Below are 22,609 nucleotides of genomic sequence, written 5' to 3'. Positions count from 1 at the left end.
TCCTTTACAAAACTAGAAATATTGTTAATACAACTTATGGTAAAGCTTTATTTTACAGTTTGTTAATTACATAGTAGTTACTGGGTAAATACCTGGTACTTATTAGGTAACTATTTTGATTTCAGAGGTAAGTACTATGAAACGGGCTGTAAAACATACTCAAACAGTACTTACAACATATGGTACTTTCCGACTTTGTTTGATAGTACTTATCATTAAATCAAAGTATTTACTGAATACTAGTAGCTTTATACTATTTACCCAGTAAATATTATGTAGGTAACGGGCTGTAAAATAAAGTTTATAAAAACTTATATCTGGCTGCTGCTCCCACATAAAAGGCTGGTCACAGGAGCCCACAAGTTATAATCCACAGAACATTAAACCTTGAAAGTTGAGCAAGCTCAAGTGGTATTGTGACCAGCAAAGTCACAATACCAGTTCCTTTTTTTTTTTTTTTGCATTCAGATGGTGAAATGCAAGACAGAACATGCACTATTTACAACTTTGTTTTCGCACAATTTTAGCAAAACTTACCACAAAGACAAAAAGGAGTCTCCATGACGTCTCAGACTCTCCAGTCAACTCATCTGAATACCATAATGGGTGTAAAACCAGTGACCTTTTACAGAACCTGGTAGTTCTTTTTCCATTGAGAAAAGCATATTGTGATGCTTTTCTCAACAGAGCCAGGTCAAAGTTCGGCGTAGGGTAAGAGGTCAAAGTTTGGCGTAGGGTAAGAGGTCAAAGTTTGGCGTAGGGTAAGAGGCCCTATTGGGCAGAGTCGGCCGTGACACTCACTGTTGGTTGTCTGGGACCCTCCCTCTCCTGTACCGCCATCGGACTCTGGGAGAGAAATGGTTAAATTAGTCTCTTGGTGAGATAAACGGTCTGGGACACAACAATGCCACTTAACAAGTTTTACTGGAATGTGACCGCTCTTCTATGTTACTGCTCTCCAGTACCATGGGCGGAAAACAACTAAAATTCTAAAAATGTGTCACAGCTGGCTAAGAACACAATAAACTACCCAGATAATGACACTCATCGGTTTGCATGAGTATTCTACCCAAGGTCAATTACTTCTTTAACAAGAAAAAAATTAATAAATAAAAAACCGAATACAATTTATTCTTTGCTTTTTCATTATTTATTTGTGTGAAACAGTAACTGTGCCGTCAAATGAGTCGACGGTGGCTCATTACGGGTAGGTGGTGGAGAACCGATAATAAAAGTGAGTAAAAGTTGGCAGGGGAGATGGTGCTAGCATCAAACCTAAGCGGATTTAGCACAAACACAGGTCACATGCCCACTAGGTCACAAGTGTGTACACCGGCTTTAGACCCTGTGGTTTCCAGAGAGGATCCATGAATCCCCGGGGACCTTGAAGGTCCTGTTGGGGGATCCCCGTTCAGCTGGCACAGGTTAATCCGCCCATACCCCGTAGGTCTATGACCGACCGCAATCTCAGAAAACCCCTCACCATACTCCTTCCTCATAAAATGTAACCCTTGTTGCATCACAAGGGTCTCCTGGATCGAAATGGTTGAACACCTTCTTTAGACTACAGACCAGACTAACATATCCTTTGCACAAAAGAACTCTCTGCTAATTGCTAGAAAAAAAAGCGCTACAACTAAAAAAAAAAATATATATATATATATATATATATTTTAAAACAAAAAGCCCAAAAAGTGAAGTTTGCCTTACCTCTGTGTCCTCTGACATGGGTTTGAAAGCAGTTGTAGTACTTATACTTTTTACCGCAGATCCCGCAAACGTATGACCCTGTGGAAACACATGCAAGCAAACTTCAAAAATCCAGCAAGGACTGCACTACAGGCTTGACTGCATGTTTTTTCAGGTTAACTTGTTAATTTATACAACGATTCTTGAACTTGGCCCTGTGACCTGATTGGATGTTTCCATTGCTGGCCCAGAGACCTGATTGGATGTTTCCCAGGCTGACCAAGAGACCCGATTGGATGTTTCCCTGGCTGCCCCAGAGACCTTATTGGATGTTTCCCAGGCTGACCAAGAGACCTGATTGGATGTTTCCCTGGCTGCCCCAGAGACCTTATTGGATGTTTCCCAGGCTGACCAAGAGACCTGATTGGATGTTTCCCAGGCTGGCCCAGAGACCTGATTGGATGCCCCCCCCGCCAAATTTAGCTCAGTAAGAGCTAGGCAGTTTGATCCTCCGCCCTGCCAAAGTGTCCCTGAGCAAGACTTCTAACCTCCTGAAGAGCTGATTGGTGCCTTGCATGGCAGCCAGTTGCTGTTGGTCTGTGTGCGGGTGTGTGTGCATGTGTGTGTATGTATGAATGGGTGAAGAGGCATCAACTGTCAAGCACTTTGGATAAAAGCCCTATATAAATGCAGTACATTTGCCATTTGTTATGTTGCGATTTATATGTTTCGAGTTACATTACCGTTATTTAGCTGACGCTGTTATCGAAAGCGACTTACAGTTGATTAGACCAAGCAGGGGCAAATACCCCCTGGAGCAATGTGGGGTTAATGACCTTGCTCGAGGGCCCAACAGCCGGGTCCCAGTCATTTACCTTAGCTACAGGCTGCCTTTAGAAAAATAGTTCCCTAGGGCATTTAAGGGCTGCTGTTCGGAATTGAAAGCAAACGTCAATTCTGTCAAAACAAGGCATCTGTGGTTGTTGTTTTTTTTTTTTTTAAACACACATTTTCAAATTAGCGGCGCAGTCACATGCAATTTCAGAGGTGCTATTCACACTGTGTGTGAGGCGTTTCGTTTTTTTGCTGACAGCATCCGTGCTTATTCACGACGACCGCGCTGTTCCTGTGGCTGGCGGTACTGGGCGCGCTGTTCTGGGGGCAGGGGGCAGTGGTGTCGTATGAAGGACAGGGCGCTGGGTTCACAACTCAAAGGTTGCGGCTGCTGGTTTTGTCGTAACTGTGAACCGCCTCAAAAAATCTAATGTACGCGGCGTATTCATTCATTTATTTACTATTTACTAACAGAGGTGGAAAGTCCAAGTCCTGCCACAAGTTGTTCCCACACTCCAGCTCTGCCAGCTGATTTCACTAATTAGTTCAACCACCATATACCACCGTGCTAATGAGCAAATGCATTACACAACACACTTAAATGCACCAGAGTTAGCCGGTAAGACAGCTTTTCATCTGTATTTCCTGGGCTACATGTTTTGGCTGTGAGAGGAAGAAACCCAGTGGAACATGGGGAGAGCGCACAAGCCCCCCCACGTGAATAAATAGGCTGTGTGTCAAAGAACGTTGTCTGAGTAAGCCCCGGTGTGGCCATTATAACGTCTGCACAGCTGTTTGGCCCTTACCCCCACATTGCTCCAGGGGGGATTGTCCCCTGCTTAGTCTAATCAACAGTAAGTCGCTTTGGACAAAAGCGTCTGCAAAATAATAATAATAATAATAATAATTAAAAAAAATATATATATATATATATTATATTATTGGCATTTTGGCAGACACTCTTATCCAGAGCGACGTACAGTTGATTAGACTAAGCAGGAGACAATCCTCCCCTGGAGCAATGAAGGGTTAAGGGCCTTGCTCAAGGGCCCAATGGCTGTGCGGATCTTATTGTGGCTAGACTGGGATTAGAACCACCGACCTTGCGTGTCCCAGTCATTTACCTTAACCACTACGCTACAGGCCGTGCCCATATGAAATATGAAATTATTAGTGGACGGTAAGCGTGGTGGTGTGTTTCGGGGCCGTACCTGGGGTCTGGGCGTTGTGCGACTCTCCGATGATGACACAGATCTCGGCCGGCGAGCTGCTCTCTGGCTCCTCCCCGTTACTGGAGCCCTGCTGCGGATTCAACACCGGGGAGGGGGCGGGGCCGGGCTGCCCGCCCGTCACAGCTGCCGGCTCCGCCCCCGCAATGGGAACCTCTTGTGCGCTCATCCCCGCTCTGCCAGCGCACCTGAGAGAGAGAGAGGGGGGGAGAGAGAGAGAGAGAGAGAGTAAGGGGGGGAGAGAGAGCGAGAGGGGGGAGAGAGAGAGAGAAAGGGAAATAGAGAGGGGGGGAGAGAGAGAGATATTTAGATATTGTTATTAATGTTTATAAGTAGCTGTGGATACATACTTTAAGACAAAGTGATTGGTATTGTCAGAGGGAATCCTCAGAATGGTACCCCACCATGTGACATAATTAAATGCCAAAACCACACATATAAATCTAATTTCTTTTTTTTATCGAAAGGTTATTTTTATTGCATAAAATTGTCTTTATTGTCTCTTGGGTAAATATATTTCAACATGCCACCATCAGTTCATGAATTTCTTTAAAAAATACCAATTAAAAAGGCTATTATCTAATGGTCAATGAATATTACACCTTAGCCGATTGTCACCCATATACACTCAGTGAGCACTTTTTTATTTATTAGACTTATTTTTATTAGACTTCTACTGCTGCAGCCTATCAACAAAGAGTTATGATGCATTGTGTGTTCATCACTCTTGTGATGTGTGGTTATTTGCGTTCATGTCACCTTCCTGTCAGCTTTCACCAGTCTGGGCATTCTCCTCTGATGTCTCATTATAAAGGCATTTCTGTCTACCGAACTGCTGCTCACTGGACTTTTTTAGTTTTTTTGCACAATTCTTTGCAAACTCTAGAGACAAGTGTGTGTGAAAATCCCCGATCAGCTATTTCTGAGATACTCAAACCACCCTGTCTACCACCAACAATCATTCCACAGTCAAAGTCACTTATATCACATTTTTTCCCCCATTCTGATGGTTGATGTGAACATTAACTGAAGCTCCTGACCCGTATCTACATGATTGTATGCATTGCACTGCTGCCACACAATTGGCGGATTAGAAAATCACATGAATAATTCAGTGTAATAAAGTAAAAATGTTCCTAATAAAAAGCTTGATGAGTGTATATACAGTGGGGTCCAAAAGTCTGAGAGCTCAAGTGAAAATGCTTCTATTTTGCATTTTTTTCTAACTTAATACAAACTTTTTAATTACAAATTATATCCTCAGCATAACAATTTGAGCAAAAACTTTAATTTTTGAAAAATATACATGAATTTCAGAATTTCTTAGTATTTGGTATGTCCCCCTTTTGCTTTAATGGGGACAGACGCTCGAGCTGGCATGGACTGGAGTCGGCATTATTTGACAATGTTACAAAGAGCATCTTGTAATGTTACTGAATGCTTCACTCCAGGCTTCAAGTGCCCCCATAAATATTCAATGGGGGTGAGGTCAGGTGATCGTGTGCAGCAGTGTTTGCTCTTCTTTGGTCTTCAAGTAATTCTTGCCAAGCTTTGAAGAAGGCTAAATTTAATTTGTTTAAAAATTTTAAAAATCCAAAAATCTTCTGTTTATTTCCAGGATTATTTCTCCCCCCCCCCCCCCCCCCCCAATTTACAATCTGGTCTCAGACTTTTGGACCCCACTGTATATACATATATTTTCTTTCCTGCATGCTTTGGCAATATGAATCCATGTATGTCATGCCAGTAAAAGTATTTTGAATTTGGGAGAGAGAGAGAGAGAGAGAGAACAAACACAACACAGATAAGCGTAGAGGGAGAGGTAACAGAGAGCAGGCTGAGAAGGATAGAAGAGAAAGGAAAGAGTTCATTCATTTATCGAGAGATTCATTACATTACATTATTACATTTCGATTCGGATTGTCACAGTATAAAGTTATCTCTGCAACGTTATAGTTTCTGTGTGCACTACACACCAATAAGAGGTTCTGTTGAATTTATCCTATAGATGGCTGCAGAATTATTGAGGTATTTATTATGTCGCCATTTTCAGCTTATCTCAATAATCAAATTGTAAATTTTATTTTATTTTTCTAAGTTTTTTTTGTGCATTCCCAGTAAGGAACTCTGCAGGCCACTGTATATAAAACACTCAGGGCTCCATCTTAAACTCAGCGCAGTGTCACTAACCCAAACACGCAAAAACGCAACCCTTGGCGAGCTTCAGACAGATGCAGGTACCATTTCACCCTCCAGCGGCCATTTTGTTAAAATTAGCAAATTAACTTGTGCCCATCTTAAGACTTGGGTGGCGCAACGGACTAAGATGCAGTGGACTTGCAGTTGCAGTTTGTTGCAGTTGCACACCGAGGTTCGATTCCCGGTCCTGCCGAAAAGCCGAGTTTGGCCGGATCTCATGGAGCGGCATAATTGGCTCGCTGCTCCAGGGGAGGGACTTGGCAGGGTTAGTGGGAAGGGCTCGCACAGCGCCCCGGAGCATCTCGGAGTAACGCTCTGAGACAAGACGGCTTGGAGAAGGCGTGTACGGGGTCGTAGGCGGTGTATCCCCAGCTAGAACTAATTGGATCAGATTGGGTATAATTGGCTACCAAATTGGGAGAAAAAGGGAAAAAAAAGAAAAAAAGATGATGCGTAGTCAGGCTCATTGTTAGCCTATTGCAATTTTTATCCAGATGTAAGCGCTGGAGCCAAGACCAACAACAACCAGGTCTTAAGTCACGTCGCCCGTTGTTTAGTTGTTATTTTAAGGGTGCGATTTTAAGATGGGAAATGTGCGCCTACGTAGGCAGGTCCACAGTCCGCATACACCCACCTGTCAGCTATAGATAAAACACCCAAAGCCCCAGAGGGGAAGCTCATTCTCTCATATAAAATGGGTACGAGGACAAAGCAATTTCGCCTCTTGTTCCGAAACAAATGATCCACGTTGCTAAACAACAAGAAAAAAAAAACCCCAAACAATTCCATGGAACGCAGGCCGATTTCTATTCCCATTCTGTGTGCACAGATTTGCTTTTCTTCTTTTTAATATCTGGATATTCACCTCACCTCTCTGAAAATAAAGGTCTGGATGAGGAGGCGGCCACTGCGGCCATGGAGCATAGCGCTTCTGCATGCTGCTTCATCTCAGACTGACTGGGTTTGAGTCTGAAGATCTGACCTCTCCAGCACATGGTCACCTGTGTTCATTAAGCCTAATAATCAACACAATTAGCCCTTTGGTTTTTTTGGAATGTCTTTTTTATTTTTTCTTCTTCAAAATTTCAAGTCTGTATTCTAGAACTACATTGCTTTCAATTTCAATTTTCAATTTCAACCTAATTAAACAAAATTTATGAAAACCAGCATACACAGGGGAGCCCTGGACCAAACTTAGTAGTTGTCGCCTTGAACAGAGTAAAAAAAAAAAAAAAAAAAACCTTAAACATCCTTAGCATTCGAGTTCTTAGCATTCTTAGTTCCCTCCCCCTGGTCAAAACGAATGGCAAAACTCAACTTTGGTGGAGCAAGATGAGCCGGGATGTACTCTCAGGTAGAAAAGAACCTTCTGGAAACACACAAGCGTCAGCCCGTGCCGCGTACCGAGTGAAGAGCTGTCGAACAGTTTAACCAGCATCTGGCGGCACGTTTTAATAGCTCCTTTCACTTTGACTTTCTCCATTATCTAGAGGTGTGAGGCAATCTCTTCCCGTCCACCAAGTAATTTATACTACGTGCAGGCCTGTCGTGTGTCAGGGCGCCACAGAGAAAGGCTGTTCAGCCCAAGCCACGCACTGTGTGCACGGGCCAGAGGAGACGCTCCATTTTGAGGAAATGACATAAGGAGCATAAAAATAAAAGCATGTGAATGGTTATATGGCCTTTGCAGAGAGTCGCATTTGATCATTTCATTAGGGTCTACAACCGTGGAATTTAAAGTGTGAGTTTGGTTAGGGTTAGGATTAAGATTAGGGTTAGGATTAAGATTAGGTAAGTAAGAAATCTTTATTTCCCAAATTGTCCCATATTAGGGCCTCTTGGGAAATAAAAGTTTGCACTGGCCATTCAGGGTACTGAAGCCTTTAAGTAGGAAGAATTTGGTCCCTCTTGTGCTCTATGTGCGTTGATTTAGTCCTCTTGGAAATAGAGTGCTAAGTTTGAGAATCCAGTGTTTCTCAAACCTGCGTCTCTCCTCCGGTGTCCAATTATTGTTCATTTGAAGGCCCGATATTTCTAGTGCCTCAAGTCCATGGTGAAGGAAATGAGCCACCAGGTGTGTGTCTGTCTCTCTGTGATTTCTAATGTTGTATATATGTTGTGCTAATCTACATTTAATTGTGTTCCCTGTTTCTCCTACATATAGTATACCACATTGTTTGCACTTAATGGCATATATGCAGTTTTTAGTGTTTTTAGTTAGTGTTTGTTTTATTAAGTAGGTTGTGTTGGTAGTGGTGTTTCTGACTGTAGTGGCTTGTTTGTAAAATATTGGGCCCTGTGTCGGTAAAGTATTAATTTCTGGTAGTTTGCTGCTTACCAGATGATCTTTAAGATTTTTATTTCTTTTATATGCTGAGATAATTTTATAGTCCTGGATAATGTTTGTGTTCTGTAGAGTGCGGGTTAGATTTAATTTAATTTTTCTGTTTGCAGCTAGGCTAAATGCTGAGTAGGTGGTGATTAGCGGAATGATTTTGCGCGTGTCTTGTTGTCTGGTGGTTAAGAAAGTTTTCCGGACCTGTCTAAGGAAAGATCTGGAATACCCCCTTGGTTTTAATGCATTGAAGAGGGTCTGGGTAGCCTCTTCAAAATCTATTACCTGTGTGCAAATCCTGTTGAACCTGAGCAATTGTGATTTGATCAGGCCCTTGAAAGTGTGTTTAGGGTGGAGACTGTTTTTATGTAAAAGTGTGTGTGTGTCAGTCTCTTTAAAGAAAACTTTAGTGTCTAAAGTGTGTGTTTGGGAAAAAGAGGGTCCCTTGTATGTGGTAGTGTCCAAGAAATCTATTTGTTGGTTATGCGTGATGTATTTAACTGTTATCATTCTATGGTGTGTGTTGAGGATTTGTATAAAGTGTTAGGGTTAAGATTAGGGTTAGGGTTAAGATTAGGGTTAGGATTAGGGTTAGGGTTAAGATTAGGGTTAAGATTAGGGTTAGGGTTAGGGTTAAGCCCGCTTCCCCGCGAGCCGAGTAACACCCCCCAGAAACACATTTCCAACCGCCTCATTTACCACACCAAAATCTCCAAAAGGCTCCGAGTGGCAGAACATTACAACACCCCCAACCCACCCCTATCCTTGATTAGGAATGAAAAAAACTATTAAAAAAACCAATGTCTAAACTATGAATATGGTAAAATTAAATAAATAAATCTAATAAAAAAAGGCAAGGTAAAACAACATATATATGGGTACCGTTCCTTTAAGAGGGCTATGCAACACCATCACCGTTACTTTGGGAAAGTCCTCAAGTGTTCGGCCCGCAGTTCATTAGGACTGATCATAAACCCACTTTTTGGCCCGCTGAGACTATTCAAAACACACCGAGTGAACAAGTTTGCATGAGAAGCAAATTTTAACGAACAAAGGTTACACTCATAATGGTTAACTACAAAGACCTGTGCCCTGCTAAACCAAGCACATCTGAGCCAAAACACATTCCTCATCTACTGCAGCAAGTTCATAATGAATCTAATATCTAGCTTTAATGCTCATTTTCTGCATACCGCAGCAGTCTGTATAACGCACTGTACGGAGTGGAGTCTTCATTTGGGCTGTAAGGGAACAGACGGCAACAATTCAGCAGCTGACTTCTACTGAAATACTGATGGTAGGTTTCTGCCTGGCCTCATCCAGCCAATCAGATACCTGCTCTCAGCCCTAGTTTAGAATGAATGAAAGCAGTGCAATGGCTGTGTGCCCTGAACCAGACAAAGCCGCCAATGGCCTCATTCCCCAGGGGGTGGAGAATCTGGCAGCCAGTAACCGAGCTGGAAAAGGCAACTGGAGAGAAATTGGTACAATCTTTTTTTCTTTCTTTAATTCACAGGAAACTGAAGTTGAGTATTATTGGATCTATAGGAGGGGTAGATAGCCACATGTATCCTATGGAAGGACAAAATTGACTTTCGAATTTGCTTGTGCTCCCGGCTAAAAGAATTGTCCAAAACCCAGCCTAAGTGAATTTCATATAATGGAAAGTGAGTGTTTCAACCCGTTTCAATGGCGGCAGATATTAATGAAAAAAATTAAACAAAAGTAGGTCTATAATGCTCACTTAGACTCCTCCCCCAAGAGCACTGCCGTTAGACTCGATGCAAATCAAATAACGCAAAATTTGTCAACAGAAAGGCTGATAATGAACAGTCTATGATCATTTTTGCAGCTTTTTGAGAAGCTACTTTACTACTACTACTGCAAAATTATTCAACACTATTCGCTTTGGTTGCAAAAAGGGGGAAAATCTGATTTAGGATTGAAATGAACAGAAGGACCTAGCGCTCCCTAAAGACCTCTTTTTCTTGTTACCGTTGCCATAGCAACCAAGAATGAAAGAACTTTGGGTCAGATTAACGATTCGTCCTCTGATTCATGAAAATTCATGAAAACATAAACAAACTAGGCTACATGACCTCAGGACAATTGGTACCGCTAACTGATACAGACACCATTTCTAACGAGTGCAAAACGTTTTGCTTAATTAGCTACAATGAATTTATCTGACCGTAATAAATGCAAGAGGGCAAAAGCAGGAGAAAAAAATTTAACAAAAATGTCAAAATTGTCCAAAAATTTTAATCTGATTGAAAAGATCATTCCTGGAAGAGGATGATTCCTTTCAAGGGTTAAGAGAGCACTGCAAAAACAAGAAAACAAAAATAAACATATAAAATGCTCTAAAGAGAGTTTAGCCATTTTCATCCAATTCTTGGCGAGAGGGTAATTAACGGGGAGTCCCGAAAACCAGAACAGTTCTCCTGTGCATCGCTCATGAGGACTCCTGCATATTATAAGAAAGATTAGTCCAAAGATTAGACTCCAGAATTATATCACTGTATAGAAAAGATTATTAGACCATCCTATTTAAAATTAAAGGAAGTTACCTATAAGCCCTAAATAAGTTCTCTGGAAAAACAATCCAACAGCACTCTTGGGAATATAGTCCTCTTGTGCTACACAGCCCACACAAACAGGTTGCTGGCGAAATTTAAGAAAATGTCAGGTTTTTTTTTTTTTTCTACTTTTTCTCATTAGACAGTGAATTTGTCCAATTCTAGACCGCTAGTGCATGCTGGGATACAATAATGACCCCAGACAGTTGACATGATTAATTTGCCCCCCCTTAGCAACATGGGGTGTGGGGGTGCAGACATTGGTTTACTTTTTTGAGGCGAAAAATTTAATTTTTAAGCATGACAGGAGAAATGTATGCTGAACTTTAGAATGGAGACTTTTCATTCCTCCTTCCAGCATTTTTGGGGGTTATTAAATTTGATGAAATCCACATCCGTTCCCTTTTCAAGATTAATTGCATTATGTGCAGCCTCTGTAAGCTCCTTTTATCACACACATGATCTAGCTCTCTCTAGAGACAAATGATGAACCCTGCACACAGTGTGAATCAAGGATTCTGATGCCTGTTCAGCCCCAGGACTAGTAAAGGCAGTAACAAGTCTAACTAGCAACACTAACGAGGTTATAGTGCATAACCAGATTACGTCGTCTGCAAGCAGGACCCTTATGAGAGGAATCTATACTACGCTACTCAAACTGAGAATAAAAGTAATAATTCAGACTATCATTACAGAATTAAATGTGATTTTTTGACTGCGGTCATACTATTACACTATTCAGTGCGCATGTGTGTGCGTGTGAGCGTGTCTGTACGCGTGTGTGTCCTTTACCCCTCCTCCACAACCTCACTTCAATTTCCTGCTGACTGACAGCTCAATAAATATCCCTCCCCCCGCCCTTTATTAGTGAGTATTGAGTGAGTGTACTGTATAACCGCCATTTTATTTGTATTTTTAATGTGCTCATTATGCTCAAGTAATAATGGCCTAATGCTGTATTGAATATAAGATCCTAGCGTGCTTGATTTATTTCCCTTGGGGAGGGGAGTTTATAATTTGGACATTGGTGCTTAACAGTGACATGTGCACACAACGTTATCTTGAGTTTTGCACAGGCCCACACGTCATATAATTTACACTCCCATGGACTGCTGGACGGCTCAATCAGTTGAATAACCAGGGTATAGGAGGGTTCAGGAGGTTATGGGGTCTATTTTTCACCGCTATGTAGTGACCCCCCGTGGTTGAAGGTGCGCCCGCGGGTTGCATGCGAAAGCTGCATATGAAAAGGTCCTCCTCTGACTCCACCCTGTGTGAGCTCAGCTGTAGTCAAGCGTCTCAGAGGAGAACTACCTACAATCTCCTGAATCCACAGCGGGATTTACGCATTGGACATTCGACGGTTGGATTCCAAATTGGGGTGGAAATTCCATATACTCCGGTGGGTCCCAAATGAATTTTTACAAAAAAATGAAAAAAATAAATGAATTTATTATTTTTTTTTTTTAATTGACATCATTTGTTTAAGCTTTTTGACAAAACAACAACTTCTTTCAGTATGTGCACGACAGATAGTCATATGTTCCCTCAAAACAGTAACCTAATTTCATTTTTGCCGAGGAAATGAAAAATCGTACAATAGAGTCTGTGTGTTTGCCTACAATTCTCAGGGCCAATTAATGCAAAGAATCTGACAGGAGCTGTAAAATGAATGTGTAGTTATCTCAGCGCTTTCCTGATAAGGCAGGCGGCACAGCGACTCTTTGTGTGAAGAAAGGACCGCAGTGCTACCGTTTAAGGTCCTCAGTCAAATCATATTTCCCAGCCTCCGCCATCAAATGGATGTGTCTGCCAGCTCCCACTCCAACATTTAACAAAAAAAAAAAAAAGTAATAACAGAAATAAAAAATCTTTTTTCATTATTCCCTTCGCATTAACCCAAACGGTTTGAAAAACAGAAAAGCGTCGACATGTAAAAAATTGCATCCTGGCTCGCCTGAAAACTCCATAAAACCTTTTCAATTTATATGTTAATGCCCTGAATTAAAATTTAATAACTGCGGATATTGAAAAGCAGACTTGAATTATACAAAAATAAATCCTGCAAGAACTGCCTAAAATTAGAAATTCAGGACGCCATCCAGCCCGGCGACTAAACCCCGTGTACGCTTTGAGATTAAATTTTTGATGAAAATCGAAATTGCGCGCCGGTTCGGGGGAAGGCGGCACATCTCCCGCATTGTGATTTATGGTTTCATTAGCCAGAGGAGGGGGGGTTCCCCCTCCCCGTCCAATACACACTCATAAATCACATTCTCTTTGCGAATTGCAAATTTGTATTTTACAAAAACCAAACCTTTAGGACCTAACTTTCTGAAAGGGAGGGGCAGTGTGAGTGTGTGTGTGTGTGTATTTGTGTGTGTGTGTATGTGTGTGTGTGTTTGGGGGGGGGGGGTGGTTAATGTTAACTACAAGCAATTCTCCTCAAAGCTAAAGCCAGCCTCTTTCTTCAGAAATTATTCATGGAACCTGTAATACTACCTTGCATGCCAAGGGGAGCCCCACCATTTTACACATGCCAAAACCACTTTCGTAACGCTGCAAAACTAAAATATCACCCTGCAGCGGTCCAACGCCATTTTCACACACAATTTCAGTTCTGAACACAGGCTGAAGCCATACGGGCTGAGCTCAAACAGCCCTTTTAAAATCTCATTTCTGTCTCCGATTTGAAATAAAACCAATGATTTCGCAGCGCGGTTGAAACTGGCCGTCGGTGCTGGATGGGCAGGGAACAAATTTAAGGAGGACGAGGACTGTGCCAAACGCCGCTTCTACTCAAATAAATGAACTGTTAATAAGCGTAAGATTCTTGCTTATATCAGCGCCATTTTGTCGTCCTGGCTCAATCGCTGCAGGCCTTCCCCAATCGCAAGCGTGTCTTCGCGCAGACATGTAAGCGCAAAGTTGAAACCGCAAAATGGAAATGTCCAGGGTTTCCAGTTAGACATCAGGGGCCAGCCTGTAGCGTAGTGGTTAAGGTAAATGACTTTGACACGCAAGGCCGGTGGTTCTAATCCCGGTGTAGCCACAATAAGATCCGTAAGAGCCGTTGGGCCCTTGAGCAAGGCCCTTAACCCTGCATTGCTCCAGGGGAGGATTGTCTCCTGCTTAGTCTAATCAACTGTACATCCCTCTGGATAAGAGCGTCTGCCAAATGCCAATAATGTAATGTAATGTAATTGTAAGTCGCTTTGGATAAATAACCAATTATAATGATATAAAAAATATCATCTCACTTCAGCCTGTCTAGAACTCACAGAACACATCATCACTCTTCCAATCGTATTACAGTGTTCTGTTGCAATACAACAGATTGATAAATTCACGTAGTATTTTCCATCACATATGCGTTGAACGACTAGCTGATAGATACAGAGATGGCAAGAGGTGACTGTGGCTGGACTAGCACAGACCTTGACAATTTCCTGTGAATCACTTCCTGTTACAGCATTAAGCCGTTTCCACCAATCAAAATGCAAACAACACATCGCACAGTACTGTGACCAATCCACAGCATGTTTCAACAGAGCAGTCTTCGACTGCTAACCAACACTGTTCAGAACATATTTTATTGAAATCCCATACTGGATTTGCTAGGCAGCCTAAATACCAATAAATTCACAGCACTCCGAGGTGTCCAATAATGATACAGTGAAATTGCTATACAAATAAAGTACTTTCATCCTGAGGAACACTTCTGCCTGGATATTGCTTGGTAAACTGCAATTACTCAGATTTAATTACATAAATGCACATATCAGATTTTTTTTAGAAATAAACGAGCAGAAAGCCCACCTCCTTAATCAGGTTTTCGGTGACTTGCAACGTCAAAAGTCCAATTCCGGCACTCTCCGATTGTTCTTCCTGGAACCAGCAACCCAGAGAGTCCCCTGTGCAAGACAAGAAAATAAGTTTTTAGCGGATTCCAGAAAGCATAATAAAAGAATAAATGGGTTTTTTTTAGTTTAATGAATTCTGGAAAGTTGTCATCAAATGCAGCAGAAACAAGTAGGGCAAGCAGGATACTATTCCGCGGAGCCCTTTCAGAGCGTGTAGGTCCTGATCAACTGCCATCTCCTTAGCATCTCTTAACGCAGGGTTGTCAAACTGAACTCCCAAGGGGCCGCAGTGTCTGCTGGTTTTTCTGGTTTCCTTTCAATCAGCTGTCAATTAAGGCTTCGAGAACAAGGTGTGTGGATTCTTTAGCTAATCAATGACTTAAACGAACCACAGGTTCTGAGACCAACCAACCCGAAAACCAGCAGACACTGCGGCCCTCCAGTACTGGAGTTAAACCAGCAGACACTGTGGCCCTCCAGAACTGGAGTTTGACACCTGTATCCCAATGGGAATTATTCCAACAAAACACGCCTGACTCTAGAGGCGGGATTCAAGCAAGCAGTTTAAGAGCAGCATAAATGATTTACTTGGGCTATCGGGAAAACTAAACAAAATTGCAGAACTTAAACCAAGGAGTGCTCAAAATGATGAAATAAGAAGAAACATCACTGCAATCCCAATAATCTAGCAAAAAAAAAAAAAAAAATGGCCTCCAAAACTTTACATTAGTTGAGGTGCATGAGAGAAAAAACTAAATATTCTGGGCCAACAAGGCATTTTAAACTTCGAATCGACCGCCGCAAGCCTACCTCTGCCCCAAAACGGGCGGGACAATCACGCTCCATCAATCACAGCTTCGACTGGAGCCAGAAGGCTTTATCGCCCACGGCAAAATCAATATGACCCGTCCATAGCGTGCGAAAGCTCCGCCCGTTCCGGGTTGCAAGCGTACTCCCCACCGCTGAGAATAGCCTCAAATATTTTTGACAGCTGGCAGGTTGCACGTTGCGACAGCGTGAGAGCTAGTCAGCAGCTGTTTTGCGATGAATGTTTTGAGGAGAGATTGGCAGGTAAATAGGGCTTAATGCTGAACGGAGGGGGGATGGGGAGAGGCTGGATGGTTATGGGCATCGGGAAGGGGGGAGGTCGTACAGCGGTAGTCATGTTATTGAGTGAACAGGGAGTTCCCTGAGCAGAAGATCGAGCTCTGCTCTGCTGAGACCTTCAAAAGAGGCTACGCTACCGTTAATAAAACTACAAACCCTTTCAGACTCAAATCTTCTTTCAGAAAATTCAAGCATTACGGATACATATGTTTTTAAACGTTAGAAAAAAAAGGATGACGCAAATAAGCATAGATTGGCGGCATATCTTGCGTTCGATGTCTAGGAAACCGTTGTCAAATATTTAATGTCATGACTGTTTAGGTGAGGCTAAATATAGCCAACAAACTCTGCTAAGACATAAGACATAAATTACGTCAGCTATATCTCAGTGCAAGATAATGTTTTCTGTGAAATCCTTTCCTTTATTTGTTTTGCCTTTGTCACACAGGCACGCTCTACACTCCGCATAGACAGCATTGCCAAACTGGCATGAGCACTATCTCCGCAGGTGATCTCTGAGGTGCGCTGATGTCCCCGTAGCCCAGAGCTGTCCCACCCTGTTCCTGGAAACCCACCGTCCCGCAGGTTTTCACCCCAAAACCGCACCGACGGAGCACGACCCATTCAGCGTCGGGAGATTCAGCCAAAAGCTGAAGGGTTGAAGGACGGTTGTGACGACAACCTTCAGGAAGCGAGAGCGGGGCTCGGCAGCTCCGCCGTGGGCCTGGTGTTTTCTGAACAGCTGCGACGACGGCAAGACGCACACAAACAACTTACTGAAATGCTATTCCTGTCAAATATCCACACAATTAAAAAAAATAATAAGAATATTAAAAGTTGATAAAGCATATTCTATTAGGTTCAGGTCCACGTCAGCTTTTCCCAAAATGAATCCCGTCACTCCTCCTGTTGACCACCGATGGAAGGCACACACCTTGGCACACACCTTGTTGATTGGTGGGTTCGCCATCTCAGTTAGTCTACTATGGATATGAACCGCCCATAGGCCGATATCAACCACACGAGCACTGGAGTCAAAAGCTCACATTTACGATTAACAGACCGCGACGGAACGACAAGAAACTATTAGGAAAAAAAAAGAAAAAAGGTTGGTTTATCCTCCAAGTCTAGTTTCTGAAAAAAGTGTGTGTGTGTGTGTGTGTGTGGGGGGGGGGGGGGGATATCCTACCCAGTTTGCCTGAGCAAACTGGGTAGGATAGAGAACGGTTTTACATATGCAGAAGATGAATCAAACCAGGAATTCTTCAATGGCATTTTATTTATTTTATATCTGCTAACTTTCCGTCCAGAGTTCAGATTTCCCCCATTTTGTGCTGCTTGTCCTTGAATTTACAAATTTGTTTGATTCCCATTTGAATACAATCTTTTTTTTTTCCTTCCTGTTGCGTGAGTTTTTGTCAAAAAAAGTCAAACAAAAAACCAAATGAAAGTTACTTCAAAGCTATGCAAGAACTACTCGAAGACCTAAGAACAGCAAGGTGTGCTAGACAAACCACAATCACCTGACCTCAATCCCACCAATTATTTACGCCAGATCACAAGATGCTCTTTGGAACATTGTCAAATAATGCTGGGATATCATGAATCATCAGATTTTGCACAAATTTGCGACCAGCTTCTGTGCACGTTGCCATTAAAGCAAAAGGTGGACATACCAAATACTAAGAAATTCTGAAATTAATGTAATTTTTTCAAAGATTCAACTTTTCACTCAAAATATTATTCTGATAATATAATTAGTAATTAAAAGGTTTGTATTGAAAAGAATGCTAAATAGAAGCACTTTTTTCACTAGTGGTCCCCAATGTGCACATGCACATCTATATCTATATCTATATCTATATATATATATATATATATATATATATATATATATAGCATTAGTAATGTTTATATATTTTCGGAAAGCTCACAAACTCATACAGGGCCGAGCTTCTGAACTCAGAAATAGACAGAAATGAACAAAATAAATATTTCTACCCAAGCAGCTGAATAAGAATGGTTTTAAAATGAGTTGTGCAGTGTGCACAATTTGTAGAACACCATGTACACAGCATTATGACAGGTTTCCAGTTTCTCAGAGAAAGGCTGACAGACAGCTTTCTCGGCTAAGCAATATTTACAAACACTGATTAATGCGGTTGGGCAGCAAGCTAAGCTTAGGATCCCAGTTGATTCCAGAGATATTTCTGCAATACGTTTGATTTTGACTGAAAATGTAAGGTTTGGGTCAAAAAGGGGGAAAAAATTATATTTCAGAGTAAAATACTGTTATTCAAACGTAAAACGTCAAAATTCAACAAAACAATTGTTGAAATGTGTATTTTGCGCAGGAATTTAAATAACTGTAAAAGTACAACAAATTAATTGTAATTTCTTATTTTCGTGAAATATCTGCCGACAGGTGGCGCTAATTTAATAAGAGAAATTACATTAAAAATCCTTCAGTGCATAAATTCTCCGAAAACAAGACTCTGATTTTCCAAAACGAAGATTTTCCTAAACTAGCCATATCGCAAATCAAATACTAAGAATTTGCTAGTCTACCATAAGAATATTTCAGATCTTTAAACGGATCATAGACATAGAAAAAGAAAAAAAAAACGGGAAATGCCACTAAATATGGCTGCGCGAGGTTTTTGTGTTTTCAGATTGTTCCGTGCCCTTCACGTTCTTTCTACAGTAGTTTATAAAAGCCTTAGAACCACAAACTAGGCAAAGACTTGAAATGACATCGCCTAAATTAGCAAATTACACATCAAGCTAAAGTGCCATTTTTAAAAGTTTATTTTAAAACGACTTTATTAATTCAACAGATACTTTACCAGCGTACTAGCCTGCTAGACTGCCTCACAGATAAGCATTCTGGTGCGGACTGGAAATGCTGGGATCCCGCATGAAAACTCGCAGTAGCGCATCGTTGCATTATCCATGTGCGACCTGCGAACATTTCTAATTCTGACATTTCCGATTCTGAAAAACTACAGTAGGAACTAGACATTTCAGTTACCTCCCAGAATGATGCGGCTCATGCGGGAAACGTCGCTCAATCTGGAGAACCTCCGAAATCTCGGTTGATGGCACTGGTCGCGCGTTTAAGAATAAAGTAAAACGAATCCTTCTCCCAAGATAAATAACGAATTTCACTAAATGTTGATGTCAGTTTTTTTTTTACAGTAGTGATCCCCAGAATCTATCTAAGCTCGCAACTCAAGCCACTCGGAAGATATAAACTGCGGTACGTTCCGTATTCACTAGTCCGCCATCACACAAGGGTACAAGCGAGCTTGCAGCGCTCGCCCGAGCCAACGTTACAGTGCGTGCAGAGCCGACACAACGGCAGAACAACCGTAAAGTTTCACAGGAAATTTCAATTCTAGATTTGAAGTAGTAAATTTGGGAAGTAGCTAGTTTACTGTAAATTCACTGTGGAAAATGTGCTTGGAATCTGATATCGATCTTACCGACATATTTAACCTGCTTTTAGTTTAGTAAAGGGTAATTAAATTAGTTGTTGTATAAATAAATAACGATAAACTCAAATAAAAGTCTTATTTTGGAATGATCCAAGGAAATGTAGGACCTGGTAAACGGTCCTAAGTTCCACAAAGTAACAGAAAAGAGATATATATTTCTGCAAATTAAACATTATCTAAATACATAACCATGTTTTTTCTATGAGTAATGCACACAGATAATTATTTGTTTGGCTCCAAAGTGCACCTCGACATATTTGTGCATATGAGGAAGACAGTCATTTTTTAATGTTTTTATTTCTGAACAGCATTGTCCCATCATGGGTATAGGCTAGGCTATTGGACAGGTGTGGCAATTTGATCATGTTTAAAATGTCCGTGTTTTTATTCATTGGTCAAGTATCCTTTCCCTAAATTGACTTCCTAACAAAATTAAGTTTAAATAAATAAAGAAAGAAAATCGAACAGAAGGAGAAAACGTTGGGTTGCCTTTCTGTTGTAAAACCCTGGGGATGTTATGGTTGGCCAGCAAATTTCAGAAGACAAATTTCTACCCCCTCACGTCAAAAAAATTTAAATTGAAAAAGAAAATAAGCTTGGTGAAATTCTGAAAATACACTCCAGGCCTCTCGTTTATATGGTTATGCGCACAGGATTCTATACATGTTTAGTTTTTCATGGGCGTGTAAATAAATTGCATAAAGGTTGAAGTAGAAAACAGATTCTCATACGAATCAAATGGAAAAGCATAATAAAAAAATAACTGATGCATTTAAACAAATTAGTATATTAGTATATTACTTTAGTTATAGCCTATTGTGCGGTTTAAAAAAAGATTGCTTCCGTTTCGGTAGTGCCCTCATTAAAATGACAAAGAGCGCATTAACCTTGTCATTACAGCTGTCTTTCTAGCTAAAAACGGATAGCAATGGTACAGTCGGTAGGCTTGTCAGACAACTGTGCGACTCTTCCAATATAATTACAATTCGGAAACAAGTTTGGAATCAGTGATTCCCAAATTGTATTTCTATTATTGTAATCTGCTGTACTTCTTTTGGCATAATAATAACAATAATTATTTCTAACACTGTAGCCAACAGTCTGCAAGTATTTGGACGGTGACTCAGTGTTTGTTTTGGCTCTCTAATCCAGGACATTGGATTTTAAATGAAACATTGAGGTTAAACTGCAGACTGTCCACTTTAATTTAAGGGTATTTACATCCATATCCAGTGATCTATGTAGGAAGTATAGCCGTCTTTATACATAGTCCCCCCATTTCAGGCAACCAAACGCAAATTAACATAATCTTAAATCTGATAATCTTTTCTTTCTCCACACTTTTCTCTTTCCATCACTTAATTCCAGCTTAATATTCATCGGTCCAAAATAATTTGTTCCACTGTTTTTATTGTAGGCCTACTCTTTTTCTAGCAACCTGTAGCCTGGCTGTTCTGTTAAGGCTTACCAGTTTTGGATTTTGCAGGGAACCCTCTGAGGTAATGCTGGGGTAGTCTTCTCTATATTTTAGTCTTTGACACGTCAATGTCTACATCCTTGAGAGTGTTCTTGATCTGTTCGGTTGGAAGACGGAAATCTTCACAATTGTAAGTAGTCTCTCACTGGTGCGTTTTAATTTGCCAAATAGTTGATTCTGACACACCCAGATGTTTTGGCTACATCGCTGATTCTGGGTTTTCAGCCTCGTGGCCTGACATTTGCACTTCTTTAATCTCGATGTTGAAAGACAACAGCCACAGACTCCAAATGCTAATTCCACAGCTTGAATCACTGAGAGCTTTCTTGTTCATGAACTAATGATGCAACAACACACCGAGAAAGCTGGCCAAGAAACAGCTGTGCAGCAAAATGTCCAATTACCTCTGCTCTGTTACTGTTCTTCTATTATGCATATTCATTTTCATTTTCATTACCTTTTCCTGTTAATTATTGGTCGTTTTTTTAATGTCACTTCCGTTTGTTTTTCATATTGCCATGTCCCCTGCCTTTTGGCAATACAAATGCACAAATAAAGTGTATTGAATTGAATTAAATTGTGGGAGAGGAAAGAAGTGGGGTTGGGACATCCCGGCAAACTGTACTCATCTATTGTCTCACGGGCATGGAATGTTTAGTAAGATTTTTCTCACATTTACACATTGCATCTATTACAGTACTGGCTACATATTACAGCACACTTTCAAACAATCCATTACTGCAGGTGGAGCTTCTAGTTATACCGGTTGGATGGACTTTGCTGAAGCTTGGCCCCCTGAATTGCTCCACCCAGGATTAAAATGGAAATCTATACTATATCAAACAAAATGTACACTTTCAAATTTGGATCAGCTTCCAGCTGCATTTCATGAGAACTGTGTGAAGCCTACTTAATAGTCAGTCTTCCTCTCCTTCTCCCTCTCTCTCTATTTTATTAATTTGAATAATATGAAATACATTTATTGAAATATTGGGGGTGGCACGGATGGTGCAGTGGTTAGCACTGCCACCCCACAGCAAGGAGGTTCGAATCCCCGTCGGCCGGGGCCTCTTTGTGCGGAGTTTGCATGTGCTCCCCGTGTTTGCATGGGTTTCCTTCGGGTACTCCGGTTTCCTCCCACAGTCCAGAGACATGCAGGTTAAGGCCCGGACACACCAAACTGACGGTCGGCCACGGAGCGCCGACAAAGATCGCCTCGCGTCGATTCAGCTAAGGCATCATGAGCTTTGGGATTACTTGATCCACACAATGATATTGCCATGTACTCTCATTGCTTTCTCTTGCATGGGTGTATGGGGGATGTAGTTCTGATATGGCAGCCATATTTAAATGTAGTCCACAACACAGCTCTCAACACTGTTAAAAAAAAAACATTTGATACATTTTTTCAATGTGTATAGAGCACCTTTGCGTGTGATAGAATGTGGACAGATAGAATATTTTAAAAGCCCCTTTTAAAGACGGTAACATTTTCTATCACTTGCTCTGTAATCAGTTGAGGGTATGCAGTCAATTTAATGTTGAACACTTTTAACACTTTGTCTGTCACCTTCTCGTTGTCTCCCAAATGACTAGACTTCTATAAAAAAAGAAATCTGTGACAAACATCTCATGTTCGAGCCTGAGATAAGTGAAAGTTTAACACTTGTATGGGAAAGTGCCACCAGAATCATCCAGAAAGAAATCTGAGATAAAAAAAAAAATGGTTGTACAGTTTTAAAACATTGGGCCAGATTTACTAAGCTTTTTGCGACGATTTTCGGGGCTAGGGGAGTCATT

The 22,609-nt window shown here is 41.2% G+C and overlaps 1 protein-coding gene across 3 annotated transcripts in view; it reads right to left on the bottom strand.

Moving 5' to 3' along the window:
* The window catches only part of LOC133105659 (zinc finger protein 618-like), a 38,457-nt gene extending 19,333 nt beyond the window's left edge, over positions 1-19,124 (bottom strand). For 2 of the 3 annotated variants that reach the window (XM_061215892.1, XM_061215894.1), the window contains exons 1-5: positions 18,867-19,124; positions 14,685-14,779; positions 3,735-3,940; positions 1,711-1,788; positions 802-846 (exon numbers count right to left, since the gene is read on the bottom strand). In XM_061215892.1, the coding sequence (XP_061071876.1) occupies positions 802-846; positions 1,711-1,788; positions 3,735-3,921 (310 nt within the window). In that variant the 5' untranslated portion in view covers positions 3,922-3,940; positions 14,685-14,779; positions 18,867-19,124. Of the gene's footprint in view, positions 1-801; positions 847-1,710; positions 1,789-3,734; positions 3,941-14,684; positions 14,780-18,681; positions 18,805-18,866 lie in introns of those variants that run through there. The other variant, XM_061215893.1, reaches the window with a different exon arrangement.
* Positions 19,125-22,609: the final 3,485 nt, after the last annotated feature.

This window comes from Conger conger, chromosome 12, assembly GCF_963514075.1.
Source record: "Conger conger chromosome 12, fConCon1.1, whole genome shotgun sequence".
Classification (NCBI taxonomy): domain Eukaryota; kingdom Metazoa; phylum Chordata; class Actinopteri; order Anguilliformes; family Congridae; genus Conger; species Conger conger.
This window is presented reverse-complemented; position numbering and strand designations above follow the sequence as displayed.